The sequence below is a fragment of the Vipera berus genome (assembly GCF_964194415.1).
Source record: "Vipera berus genome assembly, chromosome: Z".
NCBI lineage: Eukaryota > Metazoa > Chordata > Lepidosauria > Squamata > Viperidae > Vipera > Vipera berus.
In genome coordinates this window covers 32,631,305-32,656,569 of record NC_138205.1, presented here as the reverse complement: position 1 = coordinate 32,656,569, position 25,265 = coordinate 32,631,305, and the positions used below count along the sequence as shown (strand labels likewise).

Below are 25,265 nucleotides of genomic sequence, written 5' to 3'. Positions count from 1 at the left end.
TAATTCTTTCCCACTGGTCCAGAGCTTTTTCTCTCTCTTTTCTCAAGCAGGATGGAGAAGGAGAACAAGAAGAGATAGCTGATAGAATTAAGCAGGGAAGAGCAATGGCTTCTTAGGATGTGCAGCAAATGAGGAGATGGATTCTCCTACCTTCCTCCCTCTTTCTTTGCTCTGTTCTTCCCCTATGCCTTCATTTGGAGCCCTACACTTAGTTTAATATATATGAGAAACCATTTGACCTTGCAGGAAAGAGTTGATAAGACCCCTGTGCTAGGAGGCTTAAGATGGCCACACACACACACACACACACACACACACACACCATATTGTAATGTTTATTTTACCAGCTGGTATAGGTTTCCTGGTATGTATAATCCCCATCACTAGAACTCATATTCATTCATTCATTCATTCATTCATTCATTCATTCATTCATTCATTCATTTTCCTATTATTTTATCCCAGATCCATGATGTAATTTACCAAAAAACAAACAAACCCTGAACAATTCTATCTTCACTTACAATCTGTCTAAATAGAAACATAGAAAACTGCTCCACAAGTCTACCACTATTATTTTTATATTTTTTAAATTTTTGTTGGAAGATGGGCATGTGTTTACCCCGAGCATGTTTAAACTCAGTTACTGATGATTGACCCACTACTTCCACTTGATAAGGAGTTAAGGACTCAATAAGATGATAAGGACTTGTTGAACTGCAACTCCTGGCATCTCTTACTAATGGCCATACTAACTCAGAATACTCAGAGTTGTAGTTCAACTGCATCTTAAAGAACTAGAGAGAACCCATTCCTCTTGTAAGGGAATCAAATATTTTGGGAGATAGAAACTGAAATACAACTGATTGCAGAATTTTAACAGATAGTTCAGCCATTGTTGTCACCTGCCCATTTCTCATCTCCCAGAAAAGAAAAGAAAAAAAGAAAGGAAACAGAAAGAAGTTGTAAAAACCAGAAATCTGATTTCTTTTACATCCCAGACAAAATGGCAAAAGAATTGCAGTGCCCAGACTAGATGGGAAGGAGAAAATGCAGATGGTCACAGGAGCTGGATGGGTTGCTATCCATGACCTTGTCATCCCCAGGTTTGTCATTGAGGCCCTGTAGCCTGATCATTGTCAGGATAAGAGGGAAAGAGACCACTAATTGCAGAACACTTAAAACTGACTTCAGTCTGTCTCGGCAGTGGACTGGGGATTAAACAGGGTGACATCATGAGAATGGCTCCCTTAACAATGTTAGTCTTTTCATGCTGTGGTAGAGAGTGTGTGTGAATATGTACTTAACTCAGCTGCTTAGCTAGCCCCTTTTCTGGGTTACATATTATACTGACTCCTTAATTAACAAAATGGCTGGGTTTAGCCAATCATAAAAGTTACCAACCTTAACATGTTGTATATGCCTATAACTTATCTAGTGTGTTGCATAAACACAAACTTAGAATCAAAAGTGATCTTTGATATTTTCGTGTCTAGCCCTTAACTTTATGCAAGAATCCAAATTAAAGTATCCAGAAGAGATATTTATTGAATGGGAGCTCACTGTTCTCAGTAATTAGTTGTACATGTAGTCGTTGTTTAGCTACCATGTTTAGTATCCATTCAGTTACAATCGTGATGAAAAAGTAGCTTTGTGACCAATCCTCACATTTACAACATTCAGAGGTCTGTAAAGCAAAGGAAAATTGAAGTATGATCACATGTACAGTTCTACTTTCACCGAACAACTGTTGTGCTTAATGACCAAGTTGTCAGTTCTTAATTTTGGTCGATAAATGGGGACTACTTATACTTTCAAACTCTTATTACTCTTAGGAAGTTTTCCCTAAGATTTACTTGGCATCTACCTTTATTTTAATCTAGTGTTGCTTGTCCTGATTTCTGATTTTTTTCCTTCTGCTACTCTGTTATTACATCATCAGCATGCCCAGCATTATAGAACATTAACATCTAACATCAAGAAATCTGATACAGAAGAAAAATGGCAGGGGAGGAATAAACAGTGAGAAAAAGGGTTTTTTTAAATTATATCTATTCAGCTGAGTTACATGATGAGTAACAGTAAGATATGGAAAGTAAGTAAATGCAGCAGAAGCTTGATGGAAAAGGTGGCTTTTGAGGGGCAATTTGAAAGCAATAAAAGAGGAAGTGAGACCATGAATGCAGATGTTCATAAACAACATGCCCACAGCCATCTATAAAGTTCATGTTTAAAGAAGTGTAGCCCAATGGGTTAGGTTTGAGGGGGAGGACAATTCAGTTTGAGGTGCAGTGGTGATGGCATTTCTCAAGTCCTGCCCATTGATAGGTAGGTGGGAATTTCACACCCAACACCTTTGCTTACTTGTAGTTAGGTCACCTTAGATCAGCATTTCTCAATCTTAACCAGTTTAAGATGTGTGGACTTCAACTCCCAGAATTCTTCAGTCAATGTGGGAGTTGAAGTCCACAGGTCTTAAAATGGCTAGAAAGAGAAACACTGCTTTAAATTCCAGCCTTAATCCCCTTGCTAAAGACTGCCTTGTCCTTGAGATTATGTGTCTTGCAAAAAGCATATGTTTCATTGGGTCAAACAGGATCATAGGCACGTGCCCTAAAGTCCTACTCTGCCGATGCCTCAGTGAGGTAAGAGATGCCTCCTTCTGTGCAACTGAGTAGGAGGACAACAGCAATGCTGTGGTGCAATCTCCCAAGAATAAGCTTGTATATTTATAATCTGCCTTTCTTCCAAGGAGTTTGTTGTCTCTCTCCCATTGGGTGCTTAATTTCAGATATAAAACCTCTAAGCACATCTTCAAATGGTTCCTTCTGTGGCTTTAAAGTCTTGTTCTTGACTAGCTCTCTGGCAAGGATTCAATGGAGGTCATTCAATTTCATCACTCATTTTCAATAGCTATCAATGAAGCTTAACAGCAACCACCACAACAATAATTGCAATCATAAATATATTTCTGGCAAAAGTGGAAAACCCATTTCAGTTATATACCCCTTGAAGCACCTTAAGTTTGCATTCCCAACATTTTGCACCAAACCATTAATATATAGGTACACAATTTTCATCTTAGAAGAGTATTAAAATAAGTGTACTATTCCCCTTTATTTTACTAAACTCTCCAACCTGAAGAAGTTGAACGTGGGACAAATTATCTTTCTAGTGATACAGTGCATCAGTTCAGTCCTACCAGTGGCCTTCAGGAGGGGAAGCAAATATTTTTAAAGAATGGATCTTGGCAGTAAAAAAGCACTGAGGGAAAACACTTGTAGATGACCAATACAGCTCTGAAAAATGAGGCCTTTAGCCAATGGTGGGATTCAGCCAGTTCCCACCACTTTGGCAGAACCAGTAGCTAATTTTTTGTTGCCCAGGCCCAGAATGGACTTCTGGAAGCGGCATCCGCACAGAGAACCGGTTGTTCACATATTTGAATCTCACCACTGCCTTTAGCCCTTCACTCTGAAGATTGGAGGGCAGCTTAAGACATTTAATAAGTTTGTTGCAGGGGCAACACTGATATCATGGCTTTCCTTTTTATAGCAGCACAGTCTGTTACCCAGATTGTGGCATGCACTTAAAATATCAAGCTTAGATTTTCTTATTAAATATTCCAAAGGTTTAACCATGCCTGATAAGGTCAGTTCAGTTTAAATCAATGTTTGGGACGGTCTGAGAGACACACTAGGCATTTGAATAGCATGGTAGGGAACACACTCCAAAAAGCAATAAGCCAAAATCTTTATTTCAGATTCTTCCAGTTTAATTAAACAATTAGTATAATTACTGATCAGTCTTGGATATAATCATTTTCTCCTTCTGTCAGAGTAGAAATTATAATTTGATATCGATAACCAAAGCTTTCAAGAAGGAACATGAAGGCCTGTGCATAAGGTTATGTCCCTGTGTTATGAATGTAGTGGCACCCAATGTCAGGGCAGAGTGAAAATGGGGTCCCACACAGCAGAAGCAGTTTGAATTTTTTTCAGTTGTGTGGTCAGGAAGGCCAGTGACCGACCTTCAGTCTAAGCTCTAAACTTTTACATTTGAGCTTCCTCACATGTCAGGGCTCAGAAAAAGCCAACAAATCCAGCTAAGCTAGGAGGCCTGTCTCCTGAGCTGTCCCAATGCCTGAATGGTTTCTCATCTTCAGAACAAATTTCAACACCACCTTTTCATTCCCTTGCCCTATCCCCAATCCAGGTCTGCCCAAGCAGGCTCCAAAGTGGATAAACAACCCTTGGGCTGTGACAGACTTCAGTAAGGAGCTTCCACAGCAGATGACAGCAGCTCTTCCACAGGGCATGGATGGAGTGCCTCAACAATGATTCACGAGCTCTCGGCCTCCCCCTCAGGTGCAGGAGGACAAACAGGAGGTGCTTGCCACCCCCAGAATGTTTGCCTCTTTGTTTATGTTGTGTCAGCTGTAAAACACCCTTTCTTCTGGCAAGACCTCAAGGGCTTTGATTGACTCAGAGTCGTGCAATAAGACTTCATCCTGTATTCAGGGCAACAGGGAAGACTGTTGAGACCTGTGTGCAAATATTGCTGGGTGGAAGAATCAAATCCAGTGCTTTTAATTTATTAATTACATTTTTATCCCATTTGTCCTCCCAGAAGCTTCAAGGTAGCTCATTGGCTCTTCTTACCTCACTTTTCTACACTTATATTTCTTCTAGGTAAGCTGAGAGGTGGTAACTTGTGCAAAGTTAGTCAGTGAGCTGCCTAGAAAAATGGGATACAATCTAGATATCCTTCAATTTAATACAGGATTATATGTACTGTTAAGGTTGCATTGTTCTTAAAGGGGCTTTGAGGATTTTAGAGGGATATGGCCAGTTTGATCAGTATGAATGAGAGCAAATGGAGTTTCTTACAGTTAAGAGATCTAATTCCCTTAAAATGAGTATTCAACATCCCACTTTGGGATGTTCTAACAGCTATAAAAAGGGTGCTAGGCCTTTAAGAAAGGGCGCTTATCACACATTTAGTCTAAGTTCTGTCAAGTAATACAATCTGCATTTCCTTATTTTTACAATCTCTTGTGGTCTATATTCTAAAATGGGTCTGCTCAAAATCTTAAGTAGGCAGAATTATTATTTTTGCCCTTGTTCAGGTCAGAACTGAAAATAATAGAGCCAGGCATTTCTTATGCAAGGTTACCTCCATCTCTTTTATATTCGGAGAAGCAGAGGAGAGGTGTATAAATAATATACTCAAGTGCAGAGGCAAAATTTGGTTTGAGAAAAGAGATGTAGGTTGGAGAAGTAAGACATGTACCAGAGAGAATCTAATTAGATCAGCCTTCCTGGAGATCCAAATATAAAATATAAATCCTAAGAATAAAATAGATCAGAAGGGGGGATTTCCAATCATGGTCTATCTACTGCATTCATTCTACTAATGAATCATTTTATGCTGACACTAAATATGCTGTCATCTTTTGCATTGTGTGTGTGGCAGCTGCTTGTCATTTACATTTTTAAGAAGCTTAGGGGACACAGAATCATTCTTGGGAATGAAGATGATGCTGGAACTGGAGCTTTGTTTGGTGTTGTTTTGCAACTGCTAGGCCTTCCTTCCTTCCTCCATCCCTCCCTCCCTACCTTCCATCAGGTGGGGGAGAAAACCTTGCAGGAGCCAAAGAAAATGTCCACAAATTTACTAGGGTCTCTTCATGGGGGCTGCAGATCTACATAATAATTGATATCAAGCAAATATATAAATCTTGGGGGGAGAAGAATAATCATCTGAATCCTGGCCTTCTTCCAAGTCACTGGGAGCAACATAATTTAGTCCCATTTCTTACCACTCTGGCAATTTTCAAAAGTTCTGTACTAGAATTCATTATCCCAGGCTATATTGATTGTTGTGGTGTTAGGAATTATAACCTATTATTTCTGAAAGACAAAATGACTGCAGATTGACATCTTAGGCACCTCTGAAATGAAATTGGGCTGGGCCTGGACACTTTCAGCCAGGAGATCAAATTGTTAAATTCTGAGGACATGAAAAACAAGGAACAGCACTGCTTTTATACTAAGAAAGGATATAGTGACTGTACTTGCTACAATTCAGTCAATGATTGAATAATATCAATTAGATTTGTGAACAAATCAGAGAATAAAAATGGCCAATAAACTGGAAAAGGTCAAGCTACATTCCAATACCCAAAAGGAGATATAGCAGAATATGCAAACTATAATACAATAATCCAACATGGATTAGAGATTAACATAGAAAAAGAGAGGCAAGAGGTTCAAGCAGTCCTTTGAAAAGACGGAAGAACATAAGATATTATTTATGGAAAATTGATGCTGGATAATTGAGAAAGACAAAGAATATCCAGAAGAAATCAATACGTGTTTCATTGATTATAGAAAGGCATTTTATTTTATCAAACATATCAAACAGTGGAATGTTCTTAGAAAAATAAGAACATCTCATCCTCCTTTTGTAAAACTTCTAAACAAGTCAGGAAGCCACAGTATGGAAGAACATGGCTAACAGAGAGATTCCCAATTAGCAAAGAAGTGAGGCAAGATTGCATACTCTCCCTTACTTATTCACTCTAAATGCAATTTTAGAATTTATAATGAAAATATCAAAGCAGTAGGCAAGTTCTTCTTTTCAGGATCAATCATCAACAGTAAAGGGACAAGCAATCTAGAAATATAGTACAAATAACATTTTGTACACCAGCCATGAAGGCCTTAGAAAAGATATTTGGATGCTGTGATATGACTATACCTAAAAGGATTGGAGAAGTGCAGGCTAACGTATTTCCTGTGACAGTCTATTGAAGTAAAGTTAGGTTTTGACGAAGCAGGATAGTATTGACATTTTTGAATTTTGCTATTGGAGAAGACTCCCATGGAGACACAACAAACAAACAAATCATCAAACAAATCAATCCAGAATTCTCACTCAAGGCACAAATGACCAGGTACAAATGATCTTAGTTCAGATACATTATGTGAAGACTTAGTTCTCTGGAGAAGGCTCTAATACTGGGAAACTGGAAGGAAAGAGAAGAGTATGACCAGCAACAAGGGAGATAAACTCAATTACAGCAACAGTGAGTGCATTGTTGGAAGACCTGAATGACCAGGTTAGAAACAAATCATCATGGAGAAGAACTATCTTATAGTTGTAGTGGCATATACTCAATCTATCATTTATATCAGAATATCAGGTTATGAAATTATTTGAAACTATAGGCAGAATCCTGGCTTCCCATTTGCAGTATTCCAATTAGAAGTAGTGCTATAAAAGTGTTTCAAGACATCATGTCAACCTGGCTATGGGAAAAGTCATACATGATACATATCTCTACTTATCACATTGATGTGAAGACACAGGGCAACTACTAGGAGCAAAGAGATCTAGTTACAGATGAAAATTCTAAGCAAAGGAGTTATGGGATGCTGGATCTATTATAACTGAATCCTACAGTATCTTGTCTTCATTGTCTCAATGTAGCCCTTCAGCCATATATTTCTGTCCATGTCTGCCATTATTATGTACCTAATATGAATTTGGCATTTCTTATCTCATTGGTTCAGACAGAATGATAGCTTGTGAAAGCACTCCAAGTAGATTCATAAGATATGAAGAAGAAAGTAACCTTTCTTTGCCTTTTCATGCACCCTACCCAATCAAAATTATGCCAGATCTCGAAAGCAACCCATTCTCGGTAGCTTGTGTAAATGAGATAATTTGCCAATTTTAGGGGGAAATAAATTACATGCAATAGAATAGAAGATAAATAACTTAGCTTTTGAGAGAATAAGGAGAGGGAGAAAGGAATTTCATTTCCTAATTCTGTTTGATTCTGTGAAACTGGTTTAGCTTTGGTTTTGTTTGTTACGATTTCTTTCTTAAATTTCTGTATGTGTTGTTACTGTAGATACCAATATATAGAAATGCCACTGAGTTACTGGTTCATATGTTTCATATATAGAGTGCATGAACTCATGGACACTGATTTGCAGGGATTGCATGCTTCACTTAATGACCACGGCAAAAAAGACTATAAAATTGGATGTGGTTCATTTCTTTAATTTCATCATAGGGAAGCTATCGTGCTACAAAAACAAAATCCAGTTTTAAACAAATATAATGCCCAACAATGTCTTTACATTCCACATTATTTTGGTGTCTGCAGCATCTTGCTATTTTCCTGTTATTATATCAGTGTTTTGTGATTAAAACAACTCATCATGGCAAACATTTTATGAGAATGCTCATAAAATATTTCAAAATTCTAAATATGACTCTATATCCAAAAATACAGGGGGGGGTGGTTGTATGCCCTGGGAATTGTTAACAGTTAGTTATATCTATTTCTACAAACATACTTTGTTGGTGCTTCTCAAAGTTTCAGGTCATAGCTGCACAGTCTGTTCCATTTTTTTAACCATTCTTCAAGTTCATTCACTATAGTTTCCCACAGGGTTGAGGAATCTGATATGTCTCTCTTTCTTTATGATAACAATTGCTCAATCAAAGTTCATGAGGAGCCCTGAAGACCTTACTCAAGAACTTCCATGGAAGCCTGACCAGGGCCTTCAGCAAAACAAGTCAGTTTCCTACTGAGTCCCATCAATGCTCATTTTTGATATTCACAATGTTGTATTCCTGAAGATCTCTAGCTAAATAATAATAATTTTAAAAAATGAAGATCCAGGGAAAGCAGCAGGCTCTCTTAGATTGTAGGAACCCAAACAATAGCCATGGATATGTTTCTGTGCTACCAGTCTTACTGGATTTGTCTACTTCATTTGAAATATTTTTATCCGTTTTAACTCCTACAAGTTCTAGAAGGCTGCGAAAAATATGTAGTAAATCTGCCAGTTTAAAACTGTTCTTAAAGAATTGGATTCAGCCTATCTTTCTATCCTTTGGATTAGGCAATTCAGGTTGACTTTTCTCCATTCTTATTGTTTCCCCAAATGTATCTTAAAAGAAGAATGGTTGAGATCCAATTTTTATTATCCCTCTTGAACACTACTGTCTACACAAGGCAGAGTGAATTTCATAAAGTTAACTAAGCACTTGATGTCTTAAGCCCAGAATCTTCTGCTAATGGCATTTGAAATATGCTCCCACGCTACCTCTGTCACAATTGCTGAGGTGTCCCTGCAGATAAAAGATTATGATTATATTTTTGATACTGCTAGGATGAATAGAAAAGCCATGCTTCCAAATGGTTAGTCTCCAGATGTGCTAACACCTCAAATTCTATTTGGAATTTCTGGGATTTGTAGACCAATAGATCTATATAGCATCAGGTTAAGGACATCAAGTGCATCATTTGGAAATGATTATTCAAATCAACATGCTTCCATATCTTTTTTCATAGATTCCACTGTGGACCCCCATTTCATATGGCATATGCTAAAATATTTGTTGTGAAGTCTGAAAAATATCTTATGATCGCAGTATCCTGGAATGAGAACTTTGAGGAAGAAAATAATGTTTCTGGTTCTACATTTACAAAATCCATAGTCTTCAACCATAGCTGCTTAAGCAAAAAATAAAATCTTATTCGGTGAAGTTCAAAAAAATATTTTATTAATATTATACAGAAAGGCTGTTTGCTATCAAAGCAAGAAAGAATCTCAAGCAAAGTTTCCATCTCTGTGAAATGATTTTTTAAAATTTCCCTAAGATCTAAAAAAAGAAAAAGTTTTTTTTAAATTTAAAATAAGTATCATACAAAGCCATATATAAATTCCCCTCACCCTACTCTCCTTATTTATTATACCAGGCAACATAAATATGAACCCTGACACAGTACAGCATAAAAGATTGCTTATTCAAATTTTAGCTCTTCTTTTTTTAAAAAAACAAACAAACAAACAAACCCCACACAGCTTCATTTAAAAACTATTCAAGATGGATTTGTTCTGGCATTTGCTTTAAAAAAATAAGCTTTTCTTTTTTGACAATATCTTAAAATGACTTTAGAGCAACACACAACTTTTACTTTATTTTTAAAAAATAACTTAAATTATTCTGAAGTATTTTAAATATCTCTCTAACTTTTAAATAAAATATTTCTCCTGCATCATTAAAAAAGAAACCTAAATGAAGGTCGGTTTTTCAACTGGAATCCAATGCATGTCTTATTTTTATTCTTCGGGATATTTCTAAATTCCAACCCAAAGTAACTCTTGTTTGAAGCTGGAATAAGCAGAGACCAAGACAGAAAAGAAACTTTGGTGATATTCTCCCCCACTGCCCAGCATCATTTGTCAGATTTTTGCATTTGACCAGGGCAAAAATCAGGATTCGTACAATGCACTCCTCACACTTACACGAAAAACAATTTCCATTGTATCAGTGGGCTCAATTTCAAGAAATGGAGTAATGAGTATGCAGCCTTACTCTATTGTATACCTGGAATTACCTATGATGATGATACTTGCCCCCCCACCCTTGTGGCCTCTCCATTCCTTGATACCTTTGTCAACCTATACTTGGCCTGGAGCAGAGAATCCATATCTTTGATGTCCCAATTCTATGTATAACTAGCACTTTGGCAATGTAACTTATCAGTTGAATGAAGAGCATCAAACATGGTTCACGTATTTGCCTAAGTCATATTTACATAGTTATGCTAAGGTTTATGCTTTGGTTGATTTTAACTTAGATTGTCATACAAACCCAGCTTTAGTAGTTTGTTATTTACTATCATTTACTATTTTGTATGAATCCATGATGGTTAATTGGGCAAAGCATGGTTACACCATGTATTTTACCTTGTGTGACCTCATACAGGTAGTCCTTGACTTAAAACCTTTCGTTTAGTGATTGTAGAAAGTTACAATGGCATAGAAAAAAGGTACTTATGACTGTTTTTCACACAATCATCGCATTGGTTGTGTGATCAAAATTCGGCCATTTGGCGGCTGACTCATATTGATGATGGTTGCAGTGTCCTTGGGTCATATGATCACTTTTTGCGACCTTCTGACAAAAAAAAGTCAATGGGGACTTTTTCACCTTACAACTGTGCTAGATGTTACTAACTAAATAAGTGCAGTAATTCACTTAACAACCGTGGCAAGAAAGGTCTTAAAATGGGGCAAAGCTCACTTAAAAACTGTCACTTAGTAAGAGAAATTTTGTGCTCTGTTGTGCTGGAGGACTGCCTGCACTATAATAGCCTAGGCTCTGGTTTAGCATGTTGAATGAAGCCAGGAATTCTGGTTTGTTAACCATGAATTGTGATTTAATGTTAGGTAAATCAGGCTACTAGAGTTTATTAAAAAAGAACAATTGTCAAAAAACCATTGATTTAACAGTATATGTTGAGAATTATAAAGGAGATCAGACATTTTTTTTTGTTCTCTTGTATATTAGAATTCTTCGTTTTTATGGTATGAAGTATCTGCCTCAAACACTCAAGACTATTAACTAGGGCTAGTTTATAACTGAGATCACTTTTTTTCTTTTCCATCACCAGATGAAAAACCAGTACTAAAGTTTTCTCTTTTTCTTTTTAATCTGCAATAAATCCCATAGAGTGCATCCAGTATAAATCCAAAATAAACATTGGTAAGGCCAGTATAGTTTTTTTCTGGGTTCCTTCACCCTTTTCCTGTGCTAGCCAGTAGCACTACTGTAAATTAACACTATATACTGACCAGTTTTGTATAACATCTACCTGACTATGAAGTGACTTTAATCCTAAAGTGATTACAAAATCTATCACATTAATAATTGTTGACATCTACCTCTCCCTTTCATTATGTAGAATGTAGCTATAATTTCTAGTAGGACAGTATTTCCAAAGTGGTGTGTAAAAATGAGAAAGAGTTGGTTATCTTACATTGTTCCCATTCCCAACTGCATGGGTAACTACTAACTCGAGCCTATTCCTGCCATAAGCATCAATAACGGATTGGTATTTGCAGGCATACCAATCTTTCAGAAAACATACGAAGTTGATACCTCTCAAAACCACTCTGCTTGGGGAGGTCATCAACAAACAAAACAAAACAAAATAAAAATAATTAAAAGAAAAGAAGGACATTTTTTTCTCCTTTGCCATGCAGCTCTTTGCTCTTCTCTAACCATGCTGAGAGCCATCCAACCATGTCTTGTAAACAAAGCTGATGGTGGAGATTGGGTACAATTAGCCCAGAGATAAATCATCCAGGAAGTGGGTAACAGTCTTTGATGAAACCGATTTGATTGAGATACAACATGGGCTGCAAGATGTTTCTCTCCCTTTCACATTTCTTTACCACCCCCCACCCCATGGTCTCCCCTAATGTCTTAGCCCTGCTGCAGTTCACTTGTTCCTGAGATGAGATGGAATGTGTGCATGCCCTGTGAAACATATCAAAGAGTTTTAACTTGTTGCCTTCTGTTTGCTTCTCCCTCTCTGTCTCTCTCTCCCTCATTCCTTTTTTCCTGCTCCACCTGTTTCATTGAGGAGGGAAAGGAGGTTAATAAACCGCTCCAGGATTGGGAGGAGGCCCTGGAGATGGGTGATGCATAGAGCCAGAAGTGGGCGGAGGTCCCTGTTGTTGTATGTGAGGCCCATTCAGATTCTGATGATGGAACCAAGAATTGTGATCTTCCAGGTAGCTTGGGGGAGAGTTATAAGAGAGTGGTTGGGGGATTTGGCTCCTGCTGGCTGGGTTATTATGAGTGTTACTGTCCCAGAGGGCAGGAGATGGTGGAGAATTGCAAGCCATGGAGTCACTGTTATTTGGGCTGTGTTCCAAGGGAACCTCTCCATTTTTGTACAATTTCTTAAATTTAGATCTTCGATTCTGGAACCAGATTTTCACCTGAAAGAGAGAAAATTATTTGATTTGTAGAATAGTCAGCATTTATTCCACTTTATTTTAAGCCAGTCCTTTCCCACCAAAGATAAACCTCTGCATTTCCTCCATGAACACAAGGAAAAATATTATTTGTCCAGTTCAAGGAGAGCTCTGTAGATTTTTCATGAAACAGGTAACAGGCTCAAATCCTGGTATTTTCAGATATAACAACAACAACAACAACAACAACAACAATAACAATAATAATAATAATAATAATAATAATAATAATAATAATAATAATAATAATAATGTTTGAAGGGACCTTGGATGTCATCTAGTCCAACCCCCTGCTCTGGCAGGAAACCCTATACCATTTCAGACAAATGGCTGTCCAGTCTCTTCTTAAAAACTTCCAGTGTTGGAGCATTCACAGCTTCTGGAGGCAGGTTGTTCCACTGGTTAATTGTTCTAACTGTCAGGAAACTTCTCCTTAGTTCTAGGAAAGACTGGATTAGATAGTTCATAGATCGGATTCAGAATATGGAATCACAGATTGCACTAAAACATGAACTACAATAATGCCTGACTGTAGAGAGCATGCTGGCAGCACTTTGTTTTGTTTAGTTTTGATTTAGCATAAATAATGAATCTAATTACTATTCCTCAATCTAACCCTAAAATGCAGAAAGTTTGTGAGATTAAATCACAGGCATAAGCTGATCTCTACTCTAAACTCCTTCCAGGAATGTGTAGAAGAAAATAAGCATATCCCCCATTCCTTTTGAAAAATGAGACTACATGTTAATTTTTAAAATGGTCTACCAACCGATGTATTAAAAGAAGCAGGGAATTGTGGGTCATTGCAAAAAAAATATCAGGTGATAAAAGCTTGCTCAAAGGGTTTTACAAGTCTTTCAAGGATGCTAAACATGGGGATTGGGAAGACTGCCATGATGAAACTTAGGGCAGGGCTGGAATAGTGGCCTAGCTAGCTGGAAATCTTCCCAATACCATTGTAAAGGTGTGTGGCTCCATCTACATCCCACTCTAGAGAAGGAGTATAAGTAAAACAAAAGAAAGTGGGCGGTAGGTAGGAAGAAAGAATAAAGGATCAAAGATAGTAGAGACAGAAACTCTTCCTAATCAAAACAAGGAAGCAGGAAGACTTGGAAACAAAGTCTGTTTTGTTTAATTGAGAAACACCAGTGCTTTTTTTGTAAAAGAAAAAGGTGCCGGAACTCACACATGTCATACAACCCACCTTGCCTACCCTACAAGGTTCCATCCAAAAAAGGTGCCGGAACTCCATTCTGAGCGTTCTATGAGGGAAAAAAAGCCCTGAGAAACACCCATATTTCTTCTGGAGACAGGGGAAATCTCTCTGCAGTTGGTAATCAATGGAAGGACCTGACTGGCTCGAGGTTGACTCAGCCTTCCATCCTTCCAAGGTTGGTAAAATGAGGACCCAAATGGTTGGGGGCAACATGCTGACTCTGTAGCTGCTTAGAGAGGGCTGTAAAAGCACTGTGAAGTGGTATATAAGTGCTATTGCTATGGAATGGCCAAGTTTTTATTCTGAGCAGTCAATAAAATTGCAGCTATATTGACTGGCTGATGATTTTTAACTTGCAACAGGACAGGATTGTGAACTCACAAGAATGGACCAGATGATTTAATCTGAAATAAACCAAAATCCTCACAAATTGTTAATAACTGAGGAACAATCTCCAGTCTCATACTTTTTATATGTGTGGACTTCAACTATCAAAACCCAAACAAAAGGGAAAATGCATATCTGGACCTTTTTAGTTCAAGTAAAGTGCATCAAATCTGCTTCTGATCAAACTGGAAAGGTACAATGTGTCAGAATATTTTTCTAGTAAAGGAAGTGCAGTTAATACATGATTCTTACACTAGTGTTGCATTTTAGAGGGTGAAAAATATATAAATGGAGAAACTATGGTAAACCATATGAGTGTATGCAAGCATGCATGCGAGATAGTAAAAAAAAAAAACCAGAAGGGAAAATACTAAATCAGAAGTGGAAGGACAACTGATAGACTCAGAGATATCATTGAAATTTACAAGGTTAAAGGAAGAGCTCCCCCTCATGTCCAAAGAAAACTACATTCTGGGTATTTCTTTCATTTTCTAAAATGTGACTTTAGAAAAGTTCCTACCAAGCTAGGATGAAAGTGATGAGACTTCCATAATATATGTTGATATATTTTAATTAAGACATGTCAAAAACTCTCAGCCTGTGCATCTGGTTTGATACTTGGAGAAAAACACTAGTGACAGTATAAAATTTGGACAGGGAAAACAAGAAATATTTGGCCAGTGAACTACATATTAATTTGCAAAACTCTGAAATTCATGCATTTTGCTCTGTAGGTCTACATTATGATCTAGAATATACACATTAATGGGACTTTTGTTTTCATTGGAAAAAAGCCAATCTTCAAGGGGCCTTCCAACTTATTATTATTATTGGGCGAGGATCAGTTCAATGACAAAAATTTCTGATTCCCAATAATTTAATAATAGAAGAAATAAAATGTCTACCATAAATTTAGTACAGAAATGAAAATTTAAACTAACTAAAATTGGGTGTGGGTGTGGGTGGAAGACAACAAACTTCATACAGTTCTGACCTCAGAACAGATTTTCAGATTCATAATTATTTAATTATGAGTATTTGTTGCTAGCAAAAACTCTGACTGATGGAGTTAAGGGAGTTCTATTAAAATGAATCCTTTGGTGCCTTTCCAAAAGTCAGCTGGACTTTCTTGGTTTATTCGCTTCTCATCCAGAACTGAAGAAGCTTCTTGGATGAGAAGTGAAACATTTTCAGGAATAAACCAAGGAAGTCCAGCTGTCTTTTGGAAAAGCATCTTTGGGACAACCAGGACCTGCATGATTGAGAATCTCTATAAATATTAAAATGAATATTCCACAAGACTAAAGTTGACTTTTTTTTTTACTCCAAGTTCATCAAACCACTAGAGAAGCTTATGACCCCAAAGTGAGGAACTATATCTCATTTGTCATAAATGGCTGTAAGTATAGGAGGAGGTTGGGTTATGAGATTCAAACTAGACAATGTATTTAGGCAAATAGTAGATATAATACATTTAATTCAGCATTGCATAAGATGATTCAAGCAAACTAAACATGGGGAAAAATGCAATTTTTCTCTGGTGGTCACCAGAGGAGGAGAGGAAATTCTTGCTTTGACAATCACATGGCTATCTCATATTCAACATGAACAAAACCAGTCCCGTATGGGAAAAACTTCAGATGATTCAGACAAATGAGCAAAGCATCAGGCCACCTCCTGCCTCTCCCCCCCCAAAAAAAAAGTATAGAAAAAAAAACTTGGGTCAGTGACCATGGTGACCCTCGGGGAAAAATTCCTTCCTGACTGTCATGGGGCAGTTTGTGTTTGTAGGAACAAAAACTCATCTGTACACCCCGAGAGTATTTTGTTGGGTGCAATTTTCGATGTGTCAGGTTGCCACCACTGTGCTATGCTCTTGACCTATCAGAATCCGGAAGCACGCCAACTTGCTCCCTTAATTTAGATCAAAGCAATTAAACAGCCTCATTGTCCTCAGGGTGCTTGGCTGGCTCCACATTCCAGTCCAGCTTCTTAACCAGCCCCTCATGACCTGCTTAGGAGGGAAGGCTTGTGGGAGAGGATGACACACAAGACAGCTTCATGTGTGAATGTGGGAGCTGAAAGAGAGGAAGCTAGCTCTCTTGGGTGTGTGCGTATATGTATCACCAATCACACATGATGTTTGGTTTACAGCTGCTTAAGAATATTGTGTTGAGCACAGTGAGTGAGCATTTGACAAAAGGCCGGAATATTTTAATAGGAGTTCAAAGACTAGTTTTCCTCACATTCATTAAATGATAACTTCTCCACAGAATTAAAGCTAGGTTTGCCTAAAATCCAAGCTTATGATAAATGATACCTTTCTACTTTGGGAGCCATCCTTGCATGTCCTTTTTTCTGAACTGTGATTGAGAAAAGAAAAACTCATTCTCACAAATGGATTTACCTGCCGACACCTTCAACCTGCTGAGGTCTCATTAACACAATTTATGTGCAATTAATTAGTTAAATTTGTCTAATATGAAACAGATCCCAGTCTCATTCTTTCTCTGTTGCTTTCCTCCTCCTATTTTGGAAATTTTTTGAAAAGCAAGTTATATCAGGATGAAGGTGGTACTTTTCTCAGATTTTACACTCTCTGTAACCTATTTCTCAAAGAATGTTCTCAGGACAATGAAAAAGAAAACCTATACTTTCACTCTGGCTATATTTGTAGGAGGGGGGGAATCAGAAAAGAAACAGTCATTTGCACCATCCTATTAACATGCTAGGGACGCGGTGGCTCAGTGGGTTAGGATGCTGAGCTTGTCGATCAGAAGGTCGGCAGTTTGGCGGGTTGAATCCTGAGTGCCGCGTAACAGAGTGAGCGCCTGTTACTCGTCCCAGCTTCTGCCAACCTAGCAGTTCGAAAGCACATAAAAATGTAAGTAGAAAAATAGGGACCACTATGGTGGGAAGGTAACAGCGTTCCGTGCACCTTTGGCGTCTAGTCATGCCGGCCACATGACCACGGAGTTGTCCTCGGACAAGCGCTGGCTCTTCGGCTTTGAAATGGAGATGGTCACCGGCCCCTAGAGTCAGAAACGACTAGCACGCATGTGCGGGGGAACCTTTACCTTTACCTATTAACATGCTGTGGTCTTTGAATCAATCTTCTGCAAATGACAACCACTGCCAAATTAAACTATACCAGCAGGAACTTCTGTAGGAGAGAGAATTCCTTATGTTTATATAAGGGTCATTCAGGAGATTTTTTTTTCTTTTTGGTGGACCTACCTACCAGTTTATCAATACTGTGTCTTAAAATGATGCCCTGAGGATTTCTTATGTCATTGTATGATTCCAACCAACCCTGATGTTGACCAAGGTGTCTACTACTAATGTGAGAAAGTCAAATGAGTAGTACAAAAACCCTGACCTCCAAAATTAAAAGGAATTTTCCATCATTTAAAATGAAACACTAAATCTTATTTCCTAATCCTCTATTTAAGTTGATGTTTTTTAACTTGGCAACTTTTAAGACTCTGCTGGCTGGGGGATTCTGCTTGGCTGCAGACCTTGTTGGCTGGAAATTTTAGGAGTTGAAGTCCACACATCTGAAAACTGCCAAGGTTGAGAAACACTGGCTTAGAAGAGTGCTTTGGGCACTTATAAAATGATAGAAATGCATTGAGGGTATTTTTCCAAAAGGAGAGTTGCAATCTTAAAGTTTGAAAAACATTGATTTAAAGGAAAGCTATGGTCTTTTGCATACTTACTTGGGAACAAGGCAGTGGTGGGATTCAGGCAGTTCGCACCACTTCGGCAGAACCAGTAGCTAATTTTTTGTTGCCCAGGCCCAGAATGGACTTCCAGAAGCGGCATCCACACAGAGAACCGGTTGTTCATATATTTGAATCCCACCACTGGAACAAGGCTCACTGAACATAGTGAATGAGATCCAGATCAAATCATGTTTAGAGTAGATCAATCATAATAAATGGACTTCAAATAAGTTGTGATTAAGTCCTATTCCATTCAAAAGATGCGTTGTTCAGGACTATGTCCAGATCCATTATTCAATCCAATAATGTAGTACAAAGTACATTATCTAATGTAATTCCAAACAAACATATCCAGGACTCAGAAAGGGACAGAGATCTAATATTTTACTTTGAGGATATTTGTTAGATAGCAATGGAATTTTACAGAAGTGTGTTAAATATTTAAAATCTAAGATGACCATCTAATTCAAGTTATTTGAGAACAATCTGCAAAAAATAAATGGTGAAAAGGGCATTCTTGAGATAGGTGATACTTTTCATATAATTTTATAGATTCTAAGACGGCTCTAAAGAATGTAGTGAAGATAGGCTCAGATTAGTTTTTTTAAAAAAAATATTTTAATTGTATTATAAAAGTTAAACCCTGGCAATCAAAAAGTATATTTTACCCTGATTTCATCCCTGCCTGAGGAGTCACTCTTTGGCAATCCAGCGTTGTGTATTATTTTTCTATTTTTTTCATGTAGGCATATCTAGGCTGCATTAAGCTGGATGACTATTAGATGGCAGTAAAGTTTATTGTATCTTTGCTGCTCTCTCATGGTTGCCTGAATTTTTTGCAGGCAAGATATGGTATGTCTCTAGCCTCATATATATTTATTCATTTATTAAAGAGGATTTTCAGAGCCATTTAGTTTTAGCCTTGTACTGTACTAAGCTCCTAAACTTGAAGTCCTGTTTCACTTTGGGGCCATACAACTTCATTTACAGCATCAAGGGCTACAGATGAAAATAAAGAGTTTGTTTGGGGATGGTGTATGTTGTTCCTTCTGTTTTTCCTGTTTTTGTTTCATTTTTTTTTTGCTTCATCTTGAATTAGTTGACTGAACATTAGGATAAATGATAAATATTAGGATAATTTTCTCTGGATTGCAAATTGCCTATATAGTAGAGACAAGTAGCTTGGGCCTTTACAATATGTCAGACTAAAATAAAATTGTCAGTGTAGTGGTGTAAACTTAATCAGTACAATTAGTTCATAGTTCAGTGTATCCTTAAATAAAGCCAAAGGGAACAGTGAAAGATGCATCTTGCTTTATTATCTACTGGATGTAGCAAGAAGGTATTTATGTATTTTAAAAACATTTATAATTGTAGTGAAAACTTAGGTGCCTACTGGCTAGGTTTATGTATGCTTCAGTATTCAATTAATCCATTTTCTGAGTTCTCACAATACACTGGCATATAAATTAACTAAATGAACACACAGCTAAGTCACCAATTAAAACTTTTTTTAAAAAAACAAAAACAAACCCACCCTCAGGTTAAGCCAGTCACCGTTTAGCATGTGGGAACCCAGCCCCTGAGGTCCTGCTTTGGAAAATTAGGTAGTTTTCTTTCCACTACTTTTCTGATAAAAAAAATGCTATACCCAATTCTGCCTACATTCCCCAAATGAGATATTATTGAAAGTAAAAAAAATTACTTATTTTTAGCTTTATTCCTGGGCAATGTCTATAGAATCACAGACAAAGTTAGTATTCCTTTCTGAATGGTTTCATGTAGTTTGAAAAGTAGTATTTCTATTTTGGCTTTAGAACTGTTTAAGTTTAGTGCAACTGCTAAGATTTTTTCTAAAGAAAAGATAAATACCGAAAGTTACTTTAAAAAGGCAGCATTCTCTTTTATATATATTACCTCATTGTTTTAGTGCTTATCAAGCAAAATGAAGAACTTTAGAAATATGTTCAGTCTGACAGATCTTATCCATGCTTGTTTGGAAATACATCCCACTGACTCTGAGTAGCTAAGCTCCGAGGTAAATGTACTAAGACTGCAGACTCATGTATCCATTCATGATTTCCCAGAACTCTTCTGCACCTTAATTGCTCCCAAGTAATTTTGCAAAAGATTGTAACTTTGCTCCGAGGCATTAAAAAAAATGAAATACCATTTAAATCTATAAATTTAATACAGTGGTACAATAACTCTACGGCTTCTATTTTAGGGCAATGTCTGTACCAGTGAGACCTGCTAGAGAAACTGAAGTCCAGAAGATCCAGAGGGATCCTGAATTTAACGCTCCTGGATGAGAATCCAGAGTTCCATTCTCAGCTTAACCTGCACTATGGCTGGCCCCAGGTGAGTTGTTATTTCCCAGGCAGAGAGGTGGCAAAGAAGCCACGTCTTCTCACCACTAACAACTCTTGACACAGCTAAGCAAGAAGAGGGACATTCAACAAGTGGAGCTTGCATAGAAATAGGGTCTTCCTAAGATTCCCTCTTCAACACAACTCTGGAAAGTGAAGTCATCTTTTTCTGTATCTTAACTGTCTTTCAAACATAGTTCCTGAGTTGCAAAATGGGAGTTTGAGGCCCCTTTCAAGGTGCAAAGGACTTTTCTTTTTTTTTTTAAAAAAATGTATACATAGTAAATAAAAACATAGTACATAGAATATCGTTCCTTCTGTTAATTGGCAACTAGCAGCCCTTAGACTCACTGAGGCCTACAATAACCAGTTGGCTCACTGATGTTCATCTAAAGACTAACAATGAGTTATTTTTCCACTCAAGCCAACTTCCTTCTCACAGTCATCAATTCTCTTGGCCTAAGCTCAGTTAGCTTCAGGAGAAAAAAGGGAGAACCTGCCAAAACACATACTGTAGGTTGCCTTGCCCCACCCACATGTTTCCTGCAGCAATGCTTCTTCGCCTCTCTGGCTAGTCAGCATACCATTCTGGATCTTTGGGTCTCAGCCAGATACAAGTAGGCTACAGGGCTAAAAGGACAGAGAAAAATGACTTCACTCCTTCCCATCTTTGTTCTGTCCCAGCTTGCTTACTGTGATTCTGTTATTACATTTTGTATCTATGACAGCTCGTGCTTTCTCTAATTAGAATGATTGTCATCGTAAAAGACATCATGTTTGTCTTCTATATGACAACAGAGGAACTCACCGCCTCATTTCTGTGATCCCCTTCATCCTAAGTCATTACTGTGTTATCATAAAATTCACACATTTTTACTTCTCAGCGTGAAAAGAGTTATCTGTTGTAAATGGTTAACAGTCCTGAAAAAGAATAGACTCTTTTGTTTTTAAACCCACATGTACATATAAAGTGACATATTTAAAGAAGTGAGAAGACAAATATGGAAAAATCATTTTCAAAATGTAATGAAGAGAGAAGAATGGATATATTGGAGGAACTTCAATAACTAGAAATAGGTGAACAGTTTGAATTCAGTTCAACCAGTCTGTAAACCCCAAAGATTATGAAATAATAATAATAATAATAATAATAATAATAATAATAATAATAATAATAATAATAATAATAATAATAATAACAACAACAATAACAATAATAGTGATGATGATGATGATGATGTTAGGCAGAGTATCTGAAACTAATTATGTTATCCTTAGCTTTTTATTTAACTTGGCCTTTTACTTTTTCAAAAACTACTGGATTTTTTCCTAATTTTCAAGGTCTAAAGCACTGCATTTTGCAGCCCCCTAAAATGTTGTTGGAGTTTCAAGGATCTACATTACTTTACACCCGTGTTCCCAAAACAAAGATGAAAGGCTAAAGAAAACTGCACACGCACTTTTTCTGTCTTGTCATGAGCCTTCTTTCCTGTTTCTAAAGTTTTACCTGAGTCTGGGTCAGTCCAAGTTGTGCAGCCAACTCTGCCCTCTCTGGCAACGCCAGGTACTGCGCCTTTTGGAATCGCCTTTGCAAAGCAGCCAGCTGGTAACTAGAGTAAATTGTGCGGGGCTTTCGAATTTTTTTGGGTTTTCCATTGACCATCCGCACTTCAGGTTCGGGTTCTTCCTTCACTGAAACTGCACAAGTGAGACAAAAGAAATACGCTGGGAGAAAGAGCCCAAATAGCAGAAAGAAGCGTTGCAGTGACGCTCAGAAAGAAAGTACTGCTGGTTTCTAAACCTTTGCTTTGATAAAATGAAATCATTATTTTCCATCTGCAGAATATAGGCTTTGTTTCAGCAGAGGAATACCAATTCTCAGCCACTGAATTGCTAGGTATAACAGTGAACAATAATTTGATTTATATGACAAAAGAACGATCCCTTTAAGAGAAGCAATTTACCATAACTCTCCTATAATTGTAAACTTTTGCTCTTTTCAAGGAGACATCTATTTCCTCTATCAATTACCAACAACATCACACGGAACAATCTGTCCTTCCAATAATTTCAAGGACTTGCTGTCCACCTCCCTAATTGTCTGTTTCTGTCTCTGCACTTGTGGAATACAAACAAGATGCTGAAAGAAGCATTCGGCATCTGCCTCTGCCTTATCACTTCTACCTCCACATTCCTATCTAACAAGGACAATTCTCTCTTCTAGGAAAAGTCAGACTAAGGATGAAAGAGGGTCTTACCAAGGACTGTGCAAAGGATTCTGCAGATGTGCTGTGCAAATATATTAAAACTTAGCCTCCCTCCCCTCAGTGGAAGTTACTCATAGGTAACTCTTATCAAAGGGCAGCTGTATGTAGTTTGTATGAAGCTAGTTTGAATCAATCATTGCTTGCTTGTTGATATATATCAGAATATACTCCTAAATGATATTTCTTAAAAGGACCAAGTTACAGTTCAACAGATGTACAGCCTGGCTGCTTTGCTCTATCTTAAACTTTCTCCTTCAGAAATGGACTTCTCCATTCTTCTGTTTTGACCTTGCTCTTTTTTTTAAAAAAAAAAAACAACAATTTATTTTCTGTCTCACTAGATGTATTGGATGTATTTTTTCCCCCTCTGTGGCAGGAAGCATTGTCCGGTTACATCGGGACAGTTGGAACCACACAACCCCGCATTCCCTTCCTGAAATATTTGTGGGGAATGAGGGCGTAAGTTACAGGCCTCAGACAGTTGTAGCCAAAATCTACATGCTAGCTCTGTTTAAAGATAGAATTCATCATTTTCATCTTTACACCATTATTTTCACAGTGCTGTATTTTGTCTTTCACTTTTCCAACTTTTGTGTTACCCCTTTCCCTGTTTTTTTAATTCATAAAAATAAACAGATGCCCTCACAGACATCAAATTGTGGATGTTGGTATCAAGATTTAAAGCAGCAAAATAACAAGTTTTGCACACATCACAGGTTTCTGTATGTGAGAGAAACAAGCTACTAGAAAAATTAGCACATTTGGCAAAATACTGTTTTAGAAAAAAATATGTTGTTGTTTTTTTTAAAGGAAAAGGGAAAATTAGATTTTTTTTGCCTCAGGAAAAAAAAGTTTCAGGCTTAGCACTATTTTTTCTTCAAGAAAAAAATATCAATTCCCAGATGGAATTTGAGGTATTGTTGCAAAGTAGCATTTGTACTTTGCAAATTAAAAAGTAAGCCATGAAATAACACACAAAATTGGGAAAAATGTGCAGACGTTTTCTCATCCAGGAATGCAGAAGAAATAGTTAAAGGGAAAAGGGGAGAAAGGCTGATTGATTCTTTCCTACGCTCAACTTGGAAGGAAGAAAAACACAGATCTTGATCCTTAATGGATCGATCAGTTCTCAGTTCTTCAGAGAAACTTTATTCCGGAAGGAAAAAAGATTGTAGGGCCCCCAACTTTCTATTGCTGAATTTCATAATTCCACAAAATCAAGTTTTCAATGGTAAGAGTCTTTTATGGCAGAATCTGATTTGGGCAAGGAAAAAAGGATGAAAATTGATTTCAGTTATCTCTCAATTGTCTTTTACAGACAGATGGTGGATTGTGCGTGGATTGTGTGTATGTTTTTTTATAAAGCACAAAACTCTGAAGGAAGACCTGGGGAAGAAAGGACAGAATCCCATCTAAGGGTTTAATGGTGAATACCAGAAAAGTTTGGATGTCTTATATGTTACAACACAAAGGGATACTGTTCATTTCTTTCCACTAGAACAATACTTTCTGGCAAGGCAATATCTCTGTCATGCACACTCAATTGCATATTCACACCCCATTGCTTAAAATATCCCCAACAAAGTGTGTGTGTGTGTGGGGGGGGAAAACAGATCCCATATTCCAAGAGATTCCAAGCCATTTAATCTCCATGAACCCCAAAACAGGGACAGCCATCCACTCAAACTCATACACTCTGGACTTTGATTCAAAAACTTCCTTACCTGTTTCCTGGCTGGGCAACTGCGGATCCCGGAAAGGTCCATATTGTCTATATGAAGTGCTGTAAGGATAGTCAGATTTGGGGGAGTATGTCCCCGTCGCCCCCATCCCATTGAAGTTAAATTGTGGGTGGTATGCATAGTGATTCATAGGTTGAGTATAAGGCTGGGTGGGGTAATATTCATGCTGAGTATGTGGGGTGCTGTAGTATCCCAGGTCCGTGATAGACGATTCAGGAAGTGTAGGGGAATCTTTGGTGCCGGCATGGCAACTGATTGAGCTGGAAATGTCAGTCAAAATGCTGCTAATCTTCTTATCAAAGGATCCACTCATGATGAGAAGAGCTCACCAATGGAAGGTCCACCACTTGACCCAGAAAAGAATTAACTAAATGGAGCAAATACTTTCCACCTTCACCTCCTGTTGAGTAGTCTTACTCAGCCATGGTTTCAGGAATTGTTGCAGTTGTTGCTGCCGCTACTGCTGCTGCTGCTGCTCTTGCTTGCCACTGCCGTCCTCTAGAGAAAATGTGTAAGAAATCCAACCGAGCCAGCTTGCTTAAACCCTCTAATTAAGGAGCAGAGAAGGGTGGATGCTACATTCCGATTGGCTCCAGAAATATTGCCTTCAAGGCAAAACATGCTCTTCCCCTCCCTCCCTCTGTCTCTTTCTATCTCTCTATAGTTTTTCTTTTTTTAAAAGAATGGATTAGAAAATAAGTG

The 25,265-nt window shown here is 37.7% G+C and overlaps 1 protein-coding gene across 1 annotated transcript; it reads right to left on the bottom strand.

Moving 5' to 3' along the window:
• Window positions 1–12,473: 12,473 nt before the first annotated feature.
• On the bottom strand, window positions 12,474–24,876 carry DLX3 (distal-less homeobox 3; the record flags this gene model as incomplete). The annotated part of the gene is made up of 3 exons (XM_081345391.1): window positions 12,474–12,821; window positions 22,062–22,252; window positions 24,546–24,876. The coding sequence occupies 3 exons, from the start codon at window positions 24,874–24,876 to the stop codon at window positions 12,474–12,476; spliced, it is 870 nt and encodes a 289-aa protein (XP_081201517.1).
• Between the last annotated feature and the right edge of the window lie 389 nt (window positions 24,877–25,265).